We start from the raw sequence: 16,022 nt of genomic DNA, 5'->3' as shown, positions 1-16,022 counted from the left end.
GGTCTGCAGATGGCAAATTGGTCAGAGAATTGAGAAGGGAACCAGATCCTCTGGGAGCTAGTCACAGCCCCACTGACGACTTATTGCATTAGTCCTTTCACAATCTTTACTCAACTTTTCTGTTGATTCTTTTAAAAAAAATATTCCCTGTTTCTAATGGAATTACTCATACCAAAGCTGTGCTTAGTTCTGTACTTGAACTTACCAATGATTTCAATACCCAACCTTTCTGAGTGCTTCATAGCTGGAATGAATAATGTCTGCAAAATGCTTCGCATTCCTGGGATACTAGGGGGGTATTATGAGTACAGTACAAAGTCAGATCAGTAAGTCAAGAGTGCTAGAGAAGGTGCTTACCAAGAGGAATGCTCTCACTGTTGGGATCTTGTTCAATTCCATTAGCAGTCTGAGTGCTTTCTCATGGTTGCTACAGTACTCCTCATACACAAAGAATTTGTCTTTCTGCAAGGAAAAGCATATTAAGTTATTGACTTGGATAAAACTGAAGTGACAATATTGTCTCAGTCTGATACCAAATTCTTTACAAAGGAGGGTGCACACAAGTGGCGTTAGAGTTGCATTTTACATGAAGTGAATGATACTCCCCAAATGTGAATAATGTATAGAGGTGTTCCACTAATTCCAAACTTACTCTTGTAAATTAGCGTCAGCTTTTGAGCACAGATCTCTCCAACACTTTTCCTTTTAATGCATCACTGAAATAATATATCCTTTGCTGAAAGGATGGATTTTGCTATCTCAGGGACACTCATGTATGTGTTAAGATATTCCAGTAGAGTAGACAGGAGCAAAGTAAAGGCAGGAGCAAGGGGGATGTTAACAGGACTGACATTTTGGAACTGTGCTGATTACTGCTGCAGGAAGAGGAAACAGAGAAGGCTGGGAAGAACCAAGGACTGGAACATGTCAGAGGGGAACTATGGCACGTAGAGCAACCAGCTGGAAATCCCCTGCCTTGCAGGGCGGAGGGGGAAAACACCAGTGAATTGACAAATTCACTTTGTGTTCTGAAACACGAAGTGATGCAATAGCTGCCCACAACAGCTCTTCCGAATTGAAGCATTTCATTGAACATATACAAAATATCCAACAGACCATGGAAATGAAAGAAGAAAGGTAGCTTTACGACTAGATTGAGTTACTTAGAGTGGACCATGTCATACCCACCACCACCTGTAGTGGACTGAAATCCCTTGTCAAGAACCAAGGGAAAACTGGCAGCGCTCAGTTCTGCTTCACTGATCTTCAGAGCCAAAGACAGTCCTTCTTCTTACAATGAACATTACCAGAGTCCACAGCAAACATCTGCAAACACTATGAAGTGATTCACAAAAGAAGCAGTAACAACTATTTCCATGCCTTAGTGGACCAGGCAAGGAGGTGAATCAATCCTTTCAAGGCTGTTGGGAAGGGCTGAACTTTTAGCAGCTATGCTAGAGATCAGCATTGCATTCACTGTAATAAAAGGAGGTCAAGAGGCTGCATTAGGCTTCAGTCAGGTTAAATGGTTCAGAAGCCAAAAGCACACAATATTTATCGGGTGATTCTCATAACAGTAGCTTCTCTCCTGGTTCAGCTAAGGCACAGTGAAGTACCATGCAGAGGTACACAGAAAAGTTACTTTGCACATTAAAAGCAATTTAGCTGGGTTAGGGATAATGCAGAAGACCTCGCAGAGCCAGCATCTCGGGGCATCATGGCATGTTTACAATGCCCTGCAGAGTTTGTTGTGGTGTTCACATCAACTTCCAATTTAGGATCCTGGCATGAAAGTATTCTTCCTGAATTAACTAATCTCTCCAGAACTTGGAAGTGAATTTTCTGAGCGTTGATAGGCCTCCTAGCACTCTTCAGGAGACGTGGAGCACTCTGTGCTAGCTCGTGATGAGATACCTGCAGTCTGGCTACCTCTAAGAGAGCTTATAGTGATCTAACCAAAAACTACTGCCAACTGAAGGAGTTAAGTAACACAGAGCCCTGGAACACAGCTGCACTCATCGGGCATTCCCTTCACTATTGTCACAAGGAAAAGAAATTGTGTTTATATTAGTTTAGGAGAAGCATTTGACATTCTGGTCAGATGCTCAATGGTCAGACATACATGCTCAGGGACTGAAAAGCACATTTAGATTTATTTGTTTTAACTAACAATGTGGTGACTTTTTTTTTCCCCTCCTCATGCCTCCAAAGGAAGAACTGACAATAAAAAGATGCATTTCCAAACACGGCAACAATGGTACAAAGCAAATAAAACAACGGCCACAAAGTGCAGTGCAAAGAGCTGGAACACAGTTGTTCAAGACATCCTTCATCTACAGCTGTTCGTATTGCTCTAATACTGGGAAGCTAGAAAGAAACAAAGACTTCTGACCACCAGATGCAGGAAAAGGCAGGATTGAATCCATAGCACAATAGAAAAGAGGTAACTGACAGACCCAGAATTGTTTTTATCCTTAAAATGGAGAGTGGTGGAGAGAGAGGACAGATTTATGAGTTTCCCCTACATTTCCTCCCCTCCCCTCAGCTCCCTGGATGCACACAAGCAGCATGCATGAAACTAAAAATAGCAACCATTAACACAGCAGCATCCAGTGCATCAATGCACGCAAAATGTCATTGCTCAGATTTCTGACTGCAGCTCCGAATGTCTGGAGTTTTGAGAGGTTATATTTAGATCATGACAAAATCCCTTTGCTGAACTCAAGACAGTACAATAATTATACACACACCAGAGTGCATTCATCAAGTCTTTCCCATCTGTCCCTCATGCATGAGACCCACAAATATGACAACTATGTTTTAAATTACTCAGTGTCTGAAGTGTTTAATTTCCTCTCTGGGTGACATTCAGTCCTGGACTCTCCCATCCCCTGGTGAGGAAATTATCAGTTATATAATTACAGATGTTAGCCCAGGAATTCGGAACCTACAGTTACTCTATATTAAAGTGCAATTATGGTCAGAGAAGTGACCACACAAAAATGGCACCTTCTTATTCAGCAAATCTGCTGAATACATGGCTAGACCTTCTGGCTTTGGTGACAAAAATAAGTCTATACCCTTCTTAGTTTGGTTAAATATTTAAACCAATAGTTTATTTTTCATATATGTTATTTTTGGTCTGGTAGAACAGCCACAAATTAGTGCAAATTTGAAAACAGGCTTGGCTAGAAAATTTATGGAAGACATTTGGTAAACTGTAATCATGTTATTTGGATGTATTTTTAATGAGGCATGACATTTTCTTCTTTCAAAGCAAGCTGAAATCAGTTTTGTCAACATGAAAACCCTAAACAAAAGAGATTTCATTCTGAACAGAACAAAATCCCTGATGACTTAAACAGTAAAACTGATCACTCATGCAGCATTGCTCCTAAAAATGAGATGAAAACATTTCACTTGAACAAGCTTATTTTATAGCTACGAGGTTACTGAAGCTCTACCAGTATGACAGCAACATAAATCAAGCACCAGTCAATCCTTTGCCCTTCTGCTCTGCAGTCTTATATTTTCATCACCAGTACAAGAAAGCCAATATTGACAAGGTGTGATTATTCAAAGTTCAGTGTATACATTCTCCTTGATGTTAAAGATCTGTTCTACACGTCATATTTCTTTTCAGTCAGCAGATTTTATTTTGAATTAACATCTAAGTGAGTTTGGTATGACAATAACAGAAAGTAAAGAACAACAACTCTTTATGAAATTCTAGTACCTAGCATCAGACAACGGACTTTTCATCATCTTCTGATCAAACAGAATACACCAGGGCAAACAAAGTCTGTTTTCCAGAACAAAACAGCTTTTCACAGCTGAATAACAGAGCAAGCATATTTCATCATTTGTTAAAATACTTCCAAGTCAATATGCATTAGTTGCAGTGAAACATTATAGCTCTTCTGGAGCCATTGCAATATTGGCTTGTTTCAGGTATTACCCAAGATCAGAATGCTTCCAAGCTGGAGATCGGGGAGGATGTCCTAGCATTAATATAAATGGATCAATCATGATCCTAGAGGCTTATTATGACTAAAAGTGGTGTCCTGTTTTTCAGCATGTCTGGACTGTTGTTGAGCTAGGCTATTCTAGGCCAAGGTAAACCATTAAAATAGTGAAGTCTATGGACATTAGAAGAAATTTAGGATACATAGATCTCATCAACAGGACCTAAACACTATTCTGGTGGATCTCCCCATGGGGAATCTGGAAACGTCTGTCAGAGGTGTGTAATACAAGGAAACTAGAGAAGAAATGCCCTCTGAGAAACTCTCTGTCTGAAAAAAAACCTGTGCTTCAAACATTCTCAAACTCTTCTCTAAATTTATGAGCACTTTTAACATGGAGCTTCTGGAGAAAAGTACCTATGCTAACATCTGGCTGCTGACAAGGACGGGGTTTATAATCTAAACTAAGAATGACCTCGCCAGGTGATCATGATAGAAGATACACTGATATGTTCGAGATTCACAGGCTTTATGTCATTTCCTTGCTGCAGACTCCCCGAGGATACACTGTGATTTGATGATAATGGGAAAAAATAGCACCGAGGGCATTTTTTTTAGCACTTCTTTTTTTAAAAGCACATTACAACACAAGAACCTTAGGCAAAATGAAAAAAAAAAAAAGTAAAGAAGTATCACCCATATTTTCCTTGGGTACACAGGCTAATGACATGCTCTGTCTCTCTCAAAACCAAAACAAAGCAACACATTCTTCAGCCACGTTGCAGGAGTGCATCCCTAGAAGAGAACGGCTGGCTTTTTCTTCAGGAAACCTTAAGTGTACTGCAAGGGCTTCTTGTAGTCCAAAATACTGTACACAATTTCAAAAAAACTGGTTTCAGCATCACAGAAATGCCTTCAGGAATGACTGTTTCTGAGGCACAGTTTTGAGGATTTTGTTTGTTCGTTTTTTTGTTCGTTTGTTTTCTGCGAATGCTTCTGCTTCACCAGAACAACCCCAATACGGGAAATGGAGCTCTGGAAACCTGATCAGAGAGGAAATCAAGACTCACTCTGAACCACAATTGCTGCTGGCATCTCCTGCTGGCAACTCACTATGGAAGCCTGCACTGTGAGAGGGGACAAATCCTACATCCCTCAATCCCACATACCTGCAGCGAGGTGATTATAAAACTTAGGCACCGTCTGTAGACAAGGACAGATCATTTCCTCCTCTCTTGGTAACCTGCTGTTGACTATTCCCTGCTCAGTCCTGAGGTGCCGCAAAGCTTCTAATGTTATTCCTACACTTCCTTAGGTTCATTATGGATGAGACCAGCTTCTTCCATATATTCTGAATTAAAAGATGTTTGACTTCCACCTGCATAAGCTACAGGTCTTCTTCCCTAGGGGACTGTGACATAGTTGATATACACATTATTTGCAATGCACTCCGCAGACTACAATGTAAACTGATCTCAGTCAAATAGCCACTAGGCTATTTGGAGGACAAATTCTTACCAGCACTCATGTCTATACATTATAGTTTCATAATTCCTGCTTTGTTGCATGTTTGAGAAATAATAAACATCCAATTACATAATTATTAAATCCTGCAGGAATAAAGTTACAAAATGCTATGTTCACATACAAGAAGACATTGCCAATGACTACATGTACCAGGCTTGAATTCAGTCAAACTACATGATATTAACATTTCTTGCTAGTCAGTGCCACCCTGAAACACAGTAAACAATTTGACAGCATCCCTCAAGACACCCTTGCTAATGAGTAATAATGTCCTGTACAAGATGTCCTGAGCATGTCTTCTTGGCGGCCAATGATTCTAGTGAGTATTCAAGTCCTTAACCGAGTACCTCAGTATGTTCTTCAGCAGCTGACAGTCACTCCTTACAGATGATACAGTTTTGGGGCACTGTTTCAATATAACAACATTCTGCTATTATTTTAATTGTTACAACATAAATAAAACTTATAATTGGTAAAGCTCTATAAATCAAGAATTCCTGCATCACCACCGTCCACTCAAGCTCAATGAATTATGAAAGCATTAATTATAATTATGAAAGTGTAATAGAACATATTTTGATGGGAAGTTGGCCTGTGGCTTAATGCAGTTAATAAGAATTTGAAGAAATGGCTATTATGTATATACTTTCTAATTTTTCAGACATCTCAGGAGGGCAGCTGCATGCAAAAAAATCCATAGCTTTGAATTATTATACTTGTAAATCAGTAAATCAGCATTTAAATGAGTCCAGCTTGTGACTAGGTGTATGCAATAATTGATCTTGCATACTCAATTAGTGCATACTCTATGTTCTTATTAGTTTGCAATAATAAGAAGCAAATTATAATGAGAGGAGCAGTGGTTCTCTGACTTCCATGATTCTCTCATTTCCAATTCCATAGTTCCATGGTCCCTATTTATAGGTCTGTGCTTTCCAGGTCACCTAGCAGTACCAATCTGACTGGTGCACATAACTGCATTATGAATGTATTAAGAGAACAAATAATAAAACAATCAGGCATAAAGTCAGATGACACAAAAGTAACCTGATAAAATGTTTTGAACAACCTGGAACTGTCAGAGTGTACCACAACTACTTTGCATTTTGTGGCTGTGGCATTCTTAAGCTATTGTTGAGTCTAAAAGCCAAATTTTCTGTATTTTTGAGCTACAGAAATCAGTAATTTATTAATAAGTAATTTATATTTATTATACTTATTAATAATATTATTAATAATAATTAATAATTATTATTATTTTAATAATTGTATTAATAATGTTGTTAATAAGTAACTCATTCCATAGTAAAAGGTAGTATATGGTAACTCGTACTATATTTCAGCAAGTGCAAGATAATCTCATGTTACCTTTAATTTACTGAATGATACATGTATGCACAGACACTAACTACTGTAGATGAGGTACAGTCTTTTGTTTTCAATTTTTGTCTTCATAGGTTTCCAATGTTATTTAGGTACAAAAAATATTCATTTACTTGACATCGTGCTGCTTTCCTGAAATATTTGGAACCAAAGCAGATAAATTCTCAGCAATAAGTGTGATCAGCTGTGTGAGGGGGAGAAAAAAGGAAAAAAAATATTCAATGGGAAAAGAAAGAGTTTCTAAAAATACCTCGTTGTTTAGCTGAGTTTGATGTGGCTTCCATTGTTCTAACCTCATTCACAAGTTTTTTCCCACCCTAACTTCAACTTTCATACAAGACACACATTGTCACAGTATTGCTACAAGCCATAGAGATTAGGGCTAGTTAAGGGGCATGGGAGCTTATGACAGGAAACTGCATTTTCAGATAGCGTTAAGTCATTGTACTTACAAATTTTAAGAAAACATTTCCCAGTTCATGCTGAGACTGAGGTTCTGGTTGTAAACTAAATTCCAGAGCAGCCAGGAACTCCTTGTGAACACCAAGAATGTCTTCGATGTTAGAAAATAAGACCTGAAATACATAAAGAGAAATCCAATGCCAGCTGTTAATAAAACACTCTCGGGTATATTAAGAGTAGTAGCACCAAAATACTGTGGTTCTAGACCTTCTCGTGAAAAGATGTAAAGCACAGATAGTAACTGGTAACGAAGGAATTACATCGTATTTGCCCCATTCCTGGCCTCCTATGGAAATCTTTATTGCTACTGATGTACCTGCTGTAAATGAAGGTTATCTTTCCAGGCACCTGAGCATGATAAATGTGAACAATCCCTTTCAAGTCTACAGAAAGTCTCCTATGAGACCAAACAGGTAAATGGAACCACAAGGACCAAAGTGACTTTGCAGGAGATAGAAGCAGGAAGTTGTTTGCCTTTCTTTCCCACACATAATAAAGCATTTCCTAGAAGAAAGGGACATGAAACTAGAAGTCACAAAGAAGTACCTGTACATGTGAGACCAAATCTCTGCAACATGTGAGCTGGCATTTCACTGACAGGAGCACAGAATAGTGTAAAATATTTCCAAACCACAAGAGCAGAGCTTTAGAGTTTCCTTTCACCACTCTCAGTGACTGTAAAATTTGTAGTGGGAGAGAGGCCCTTACTTTAGATGTGCACTGAAGAGATTGTGCAATCTCACAGCTAAATGATCCCTAGGAATTTGAATAGGCATATGCTAAGGGAAATAAACTGCCAGGACAAAAGCTGCTATAAACATACAGAATTTTATTAGGCTATCATCTTCATAGGAAATATGAAAAAATGTGAATACATTTATAGAAGATGGGAGATTACCTGCATAGGAGAAGTCCTGATGCACGGTGACACAGCTATCAGTACTGACAGCCACTGAAGGAAAGCCTGACTGGGCAGACCAAAACCTGGAGCCTGCTGTAACACACACATTGCTGACAGCATTTTCCATCACTCTGCTTCAACCGTGCCAATTGCAAAGAGAAGATTTGCCGTGCAGTCAAACCAGCTTTCATATTGGGAGCTGCCTCTCAGGTCTTGCACAGTGAGTGGGTGTCACTCTTACGAACCCCAAAGACAGCAGCCTGGCAGAACCAGCCTTCAGCTTCCTGGCAGTTAGTGGAGAAACTGAGTGAGCCTAAGATCTTCTAACAATTCCTGAAGCATCTTACAGCAACATTAACCTTTTCAGCTTTATGAGCTTTATTATGCAGTGGAATTTATTCAGCAGATGTGACACTAATTCAGCCTGGTGGATGGTGATATAGCAGTAATTATTAAAAAAAAAAATCTCTAAATTACATATAATCATTAAGGACAGAAATGAAAACAGATTCTTGGTTTAAAACCAGTCTCCTCTGGTTTTGTGGGGATAGACATGACAAGGAATTCAAGGAGCCTTCTGTGCATGTACCCAGATACAACTCTGTATCTTGTGTTATTCAAGGATAGGGAGGGCATTTTTTTTCAAATTTGCAAGCTGGCTGCATGCGCAGAGCACATCGTGATGCACTTTCCTTTTCTTTGCTCACCTCTGCCTTCAGGAATATCAAGGTACGGTAGCCTGCACTACCATTTATGTATACTTGTGCCTTGTTGCTCCTTTCTGGCCCTGAATAAACTGAAGATTCCAGCACACTGCTTGCACTGAGGGGCTCTGAACCCATCAGAAAAGAAAGGACAGGGAACTAGGACTATTTCATTGCTTCCAGAAAACTTCCAGTGCAAATTCAAGCAGAGCATATGATGGTTCTATCGCATGGCTGAAAGCAATGTGATGACACATTAGCCTGTCTACACATGGCTGTGCCAGAAGCTGTGCCAAAAGAGGATTAACAAGGAAGAGGAAAATATCTGTCAAGGATGACTTTCTCCTTCAGGAGCAGTCTATCTGATACATAATTACCCTTGATAAACTTCATGTGAAGCATCTATGGCTGACAGTTTGCGTACACCAACAAGTTGTGCTGCCTTCACGGTGCTTTATCAGTAAAATGGTATCACTGTCCTACTGCAAATGCAGCACGATGCTAAATATCAATAGTTATTCCCACATAGGGCAGGAAATAAACTGAAACAACATTGATGATGTTGCTGCAGCTGTTAGTCACTGGAGTACTAGGCCTTGCAACGATTCACAGAATCACAGAACTGCAGGGGTTTGAAGGGACCTTGAAAGATCATCGGGTCCAACCCCCCGCCAAAGCAGGTTCCTCAGAGCAGGCTGCCCAGGGAGGCATCCAGAAAGGCCTTGAATATCTCCAGAGAAGGAGACTCCACAACCTCCCTGGGCAGCCTGTTCCAGTGCTCCGTCACCCTCACCATGAAGAAGTTCTTTTGCATGTCAGTGCAGAACTTCCCGTGTTCTAATTTGCAGCCATTGCCCCTTGTCCTATCCCCACAAACCACTGAGAAGAGGTTGGCTACATCCTTCTGTCTCCTACCCCTCAGATATTTATATACATTGAGGAGATCCCCTCTCAGTCTTCTCTTCTCCAGGCTAAACAGACCCAGCTCTCTCAGCCTTTCTTCATAAGGAAGATGCTCCAGGCCCAGTATCATCTTTGTGGCCCTCTGCTGGACTCTTTCCAGGAGATCCCTGTCTTTCTTGTATCGGGGAGCCCAGAACTGGACACAGTACTCCAGGTGAGGCCTGACCAGGGCAGAGTAGAGGGGGAGGATTCAATGTGGCCTCTCTGGAAGAGGATACAGTGGCCAAAGATCATTGAAATCTTCACTGCTCAGTGCCAGCCGTAGGAGAAACCTGCAAAAATACTATTGGGAGCCATAACCCAAGTTACTCTAAAAAGTACTTTTTCCTTTTGCTTAGAGGTAGGTGACTGCCAGAATACCCTGGATTTTCCTCTAGACATTTCTGCTGCATGAAGAAAGAGAGGAAAACACAGGGTTTTCTTTGCGTAAGCTACCAAACCATTTATGCACTCTGCTACCACCTTTTCTGCTGCCACCCACCTCACAGCTCCCTGATGACCCAAAACGTATAGGATTAGCAGGCAGAGTTATCAGAAGTCCCAACACAGCCTCGCTTGTCCTGCCTCTACCAACAAGGATCAGCAGAAGGAAAGAACAGCCAACCTTCAACTGCAGGAAAGACAATTGCATTGTTTAGGACGGGAGGAGGAAGGGGGAGAGATAACATTGACTCTGGTCAGAAAAACTGTGCCTTTGTGATTCTGTTTCACCAGCAGCAGGCATAGGTCCTTTATTACCAAAGAGCAGCTCTGTTATTGAAAGCTGGGTATTGTAATAATAAGAATTAATGAGGCCTCACAGTAGCCTCACAAAGGCACCCGCAGGCAGTTGAAGAATGACACAAAAATGAAGTAGTACTTCCCCAGAGGAATGTGATGGAACTTAGAATACAAATACATTTAATCAGCAGAGAAAATAAGGGCTTTTTTGCATGGGCTATGTGGGCACTGCAGCTTAGTATATGGCAATCATAATGGTATCTGAAGAACGAGAGAATTAACAGCAACTTTCACCAACCTCTGCAGTTGTTTGTCAAACTGGCAAATGGTTGTGTACGTTTACTTCTCCTGCAGAGGTTTCTTGCACACTTCTCTACTCACAGGATCTGTTATCACTAATCACTTGTCTACTTTTCTCTCAGCCGTCCCCAAACTTACTTCAGACTGCACATGATGAGCTTCCAGGGAACACGGACTTCCAAATTTGAAGACAGCAAGAGGCTTAGCTCTCCAAATCTGCCAAACCTTCTTGCTACCACCCCATGCTGATGTCAGTTCTTCAGTAATAGCATATTGCTAGCCCACAGAAAGAATTGCATAATGGAGGCTGGATCCCTGCTAGGATCTCTATACTTTCAGGTGATACTGCTATGTAAAATGGAAACACATCGGCTGTAATAGTGCTGGCCACAATGACGTACCTATTGTTGCTGCACTGTTCCCATTAACATATAAAGCGAAGACTCTGCTTCTACTCTGATGTAGAAGCTACAGGATCAAATGCAAGTCCAGTAAGTAAGACTCTGAAGGCAGATGCTGCACACTGTCCCACTGATGCTGAAGTTTCATTTGTGTATATGTACAAAGAAGGTTTTGGTTTCACAAGCATGTGTGTAACAAAGAGGTTGTTTAAGCCAAATTGCTAAAAGAAAGTGTTGCTTATTTTTATGAATATAAACGATAAGGCCTCCTGTGACAGTACACAGTAGAGAAGCTAGTACCTCACAGCTCTGCGTCCTATATGCCTTTCCAGTGCAGAATTCATTCATCAATGTCCTCATGCTAGGGTCTCCCATTCCTCAGTCCTCCCACAGGAGCCCAAATTCTTTCCTATTGCAATTCAAAGGAATATTCCTGCCTCCTTATAACACATTTAATTTATAGATTTGGAAGAGACAACAGATGTAAACTGGCTCACTGATTACTGTCAAGCAAAATAGATAGACACAGCCACTTCATTCCGTGCCTTTTCCCTTAAGAGGGCTAAAAAGGTCTCTCTGTCCTCTATACACCATATCACAAATCTTGCCAGAAGTTAGTGTTTCTGACAACACTACACTGTTATCAAATTCTACTGAAATTAGCTGGTGGGATAAAAAAATGTTGGAAGTTGACAGCTAAACAAATGGGCAAACAGACTGAGAAACTGTCAGCGTGAGCCTCTTTTCCTCTGGGAACCAGTTTAATAATAAGCATCAATAAGATATGAGGATGTTTGATATCCATATCCCAGAATCTAGGCTTTCACTATGTATGAAATCCCTATCAATGAGGAATATGGAAAAAATACCTTAACATTCTCCTCTGTTATGTACTTCTCGGCTTTGTCCACAGCATTCTGGCGGATCCGGTGAAGAAATGCCTGCAGAGAAGAAAAAATGATGTTCAAACGTCTTGATATAGTTTGTTTTCATTCCTTTATATTACCCTCGTTTCCCATCAACAGTGTGGCTGATTACCTTTAAGACTGAATGAATGTAACCACCTACCAAATCACCACCACAGTTCTTAGACTCAGACTTGCATTCAGGATAACACAAAAGACATTTCCTACAACATTGCTGGGTTTTGCCTGGTGATAAATGTCTTACCTCTGATGAGATTTTTAGACTTAGCTATCTGTTACTGCCAACAGACCACAGCAAGACTGGTTATTTTTTCTTTGAGGGTTTCCCCTCTCTCTAAAGCTGTTTTGACTCTAGGAGGCATAGTGCCTGATGTACATCAAGCTGCATGTCAGGGAAAAGGACTGGGGTGAAGAAAAAAGAAAAAACTAACATTCACGGTGTACATTCACCATGAAGTACATTCACGGTGCTGGAGCTGAAGTATGTCAGAGCTATGGACTAGGGTTATGGACACTTTCAACAGACTTGATACTTGGAGAAGGGAAATGAAAATCTCCAGACAATTCCTGGGACACATTATCCTGTTTGCTGTTTTGTTTGGTTATAAACAGGCAAAATAATGCTAGAACTTTTCACTTAGGCCAGGTTACCCCTTTCCTCAGCTCTGCAAAAGCTTGATTTCAAGTGGCAATCAAAAACAAGCCCCAGGCCAGATATAAATGGACAGCGATTCCAATACCAGCCTTTACAGCTTAATTCTGGCCGCTAGAAGTGAGGAGCTACTTGCATTTGCACCAAATAAACCCACAGCACATTTGATCCAGCAGGAAGGACTTAGCAAAGCATGCTTTGGAGTATTTCTTCTTCAAATCTCTGCTTTTTCAGCAACCGTTGGCTAAAAGGCTCTTCTGAACGAGAGCAGGATCAGCACAGAGATGCAACTACCTGCAGGTGAGACTGAAAGGAAAGCAGCGCAGGCAGAACCAGCTCTGATAAACTACAACACCCATGCACGAGAGGAGAGGGCTTTTCTCCCTGTCTGTGGCTTCTAACTTGCCTCCCACACAAAGGGTGAGCCCTGGGGAGTACTGTGAACAAAGAAGGAAGGAACTTGTCCTACCCACCTGAGACAGAGGGAAATGGGTCAATTCTTTGTATTTATGGTACAAAGCAGCTTTGCTACAGCTTGATAATAAAACACTTTTAAAAGTTGTCCACTCCTCAGCAACGTTCGTGCCAGCTGATGCACACTCAGCTTTTTCTTTTTTCCTTCTCCCCTTTTGCCTGTTAGGATTGTCAGCAGCTTACAACCTGGTAAGAAGCAATGCCACTGAAACACACTCAGAGCTTACAGAATGCCTCTGCCTCTGTTAGTTTGGTTGGAAGACAGCAAGCATGTCCCTGCGTCTCACTTTCAGCCCCCAAAATGGCACATCCTTGTTTCTGGGAAGCCGTGGCTCTATAACACATCACTCGTTCAGACTTTACAGGTCAGGCACCAATAAAATAAAATAAAATAAAATAAAAAGAATTAATGAGGCAAACAGCCCCTACATTTGTTTGGGGCCCTGGGGTTCTCAATCTGCTTTTTTGTGACCAAATTTCCAGGCCTACAAGCACATTCCTCCCCCTTGTATTACTAAACAGGAAGGGGATCCTGGCTGGATTCCAGCTAGATATGGAGAATTTGGAGCAGGTTGGGTGGACTGAGATGTCTGAAAACCAGATTCCTGCAGTAAAGGAACAGGACTTGCACCAGTGGCCGTAAGGCCATTTGATAAAAGCCAGCCCAGCCACCTCGCCACTAACCTGGCCAGGAACTGCTGCTATGTGAATGCACTGCCCAGCATCTTGGAAAACTCAGGAAGTGTCTGAAATGAAGTGTTCAGCAGGATGATTAATAGCAGGAGGGTTGACAGGAATAGCTGTTGCCCTCCCACTTCACTGCTGGGTGTGGTATCTGAGCGTTAAGAGTCAGGTATCTGATTGATGTGAGGTAGCACGTCATACTGAAGTCACTTATTCACAAAAGATAAGCCAATCGGGGACTCTTCCTTGCTTTAATCACATCTGTTTGGAGACAACAAATCCAATTGGAACGATTAATTAATCTAGGCACTTAGCAGCTCCACTGGTGACTAATATTTACCTGCATATTAGTCTCAGTAACTTGGGTCTAATAATAGATGGTAAACAGAAGTGCAAATCACATTAGCTGTTACAGGCCAGTCAATAAAAAAGCAGAGTCTGTGTTAATCTAAAAAACAGCTTTGCTGTGACGCTTGTCTGAAAAGATCATTTAACAGGAACATGAGAAATGGAGAAAGAGAGAGAAAGAAAAAAATGAGAAAAGCTCAGAAGAGAAAATAGAAAGTATGAAATACTTAACAGGAAAAGAAGCAGCCGACTTACTAGTTAGTTTATCAGATCTTCTACAAGCCTCTGATTTGTCTTGACGTGCACAAGCAGCAATCTCTCCAGTAACATTAAAAACAAGAGAGCTACACGAGATTTTCATCCTAGAAATTTAGTAGTACACTTTCCAAAACGCAGCCACAAAAATCTAAGCTTACTGGACGCAGCACTATTTGTTCCCCAGCTCTCAATACCTTTTCATCTGCAAACAGAATCTTTTGCAGCATGGTCACTCAAATTAAAAGCATGACAAATGCAGCCTACTAAACAGCAGTTTGTGGAGCTAATGTTGTGTGCCCTGTTCACATGACAACACCACTTCCCTTCCAAACTGCTTCGAGCTTGGAAAAAGCAGCCCTTTTCCCAGAGATTTGTTCAGACATTTAGGTCAGTGTTTTCCAAACGTCAAGCTATTTTGGTGCTACTGGTTTTATACTGGGCTCCAGACTCTTCTGCATCAAAACCATCCCTCCCTTCACCTGGTGACAGCCCCTAAGGCCCGCTACACAAGCGGTGCACAGCTCTCTTTGGGGAACACAGCTACAGGGAGTGGTATGAACTTTTATGAGAACAAGTGATTTATCTGGAAAATCAGACAGGTATTTATGGCAGGACTTGACAAACGGGAGAAGAAGGAACTTTAGCAACTTGCCATGCCTATATTTCATTTATGTTCCAAAACATACTGTTTAAAGAGTAGATACTCAAAGGGATAGGAGCTTTTCTGGCCATTTATAATGTTGCAGAGTCAAATGCTGCCTGCTCCTTCCTAGGATGCCACAGGATGACCATGAGCATCTTTTCTCCACAACCAAAACCAAAACCCTCTACCACAACATGCTATCATTTTCCTACATTTACAAATTAGCATGACTTTAGGGGAAGCATAGCAGCTTATGATACAAACTTCACTAAAACAATGACATATCGGGTGGGCAATATGCTGTTGAAGAGCTAGAGAGATGACCGGGTAACAGAAGTCGGCTGCTCGCTTCTACCTGCCTGTATACTGGTCGTGACTAATACAAGGTTAAAAATTACACCAAAAAAAAATAGGATGGGAGAAAAAAAAAATGACTTTTTCTTTTTTTTTTTTTAATCCCCGCAGTTGTTGATTTTGCTCTCTTGCCATTTGTAGTGTTTTGCTGTGCTCACGCTGGGCAGACCCAGGTCTCTGAGCTACCCAAGCTGCACAGGAGGCTACTGCTTCCACATCAGAAGGGACTGGCGCAGCCCACGGCTCCTGAACAAAAACACGCACAGAAAAAATGGGAAAGCAGGCCGGTAGATTTTCATTCTCCTGACAAAGCTCTGCAAAGGTCTCATCTTCTATGTGTGTGTGCTAATCATTAGG

The 16,022-nt window shown here is 41.1% G+C and overlaps 1 protein-coding gene across 4 annotated transcripts in view; it reads right to left on the bottom strand.

Moving 5' to 3' along the window:
- The window catches only part of PREX1 (phosphatidylinositol-3,4,5-trisphosphate dependent Rac exchange factor 1), a 176,386-nt gene that overhangs the window by 92,492 nt on the left and 67,872 nt on the right, over nt 1–16,022 (bottom strand). For 3 of the 4 annotated variants that reach the window (XM_068701013.1, XM_068701012.1, XM_068701011.1), the window contains exons 2-4: nt 12,196–12,267; nt 7,328–7,450; nt 358–462 (exon numbers count right to left, since the gene is read on the bottom strand). In XM_068701013.1, the coding sequence (XP_068557114.1) occupies nt 358–462; nt 7,328–7,450; nt 12,196–12,267 (300 nt within the window). Of the gene's footprint in view, nt 1–357; nt 463–7,327; nt 7,451–8,235; nt 8,505–12,195; nt 12,268–16,022 lie in introns of those variants that run through there. The other variant, XM_068701014.1, reaches the window with a different exon arrangement.

Source organism: Anas acuta, chromosome 16 (assembly GCF_963932015.1).
Source record: "Anas acuta chromosome 16, bAnaAcu1.1, whole genome shotgun sequence".
In the NCBI taxonomy this organism is placed as follows: domain Eukaryota; kingdom Metazoa; phylum Chordata; class Aves; order Anseriformes; family Anatidae; genus Anas; species Anas acuta.
This window is presented reverse-complemented; position numbering and strand designations above follow the sequence as displayed.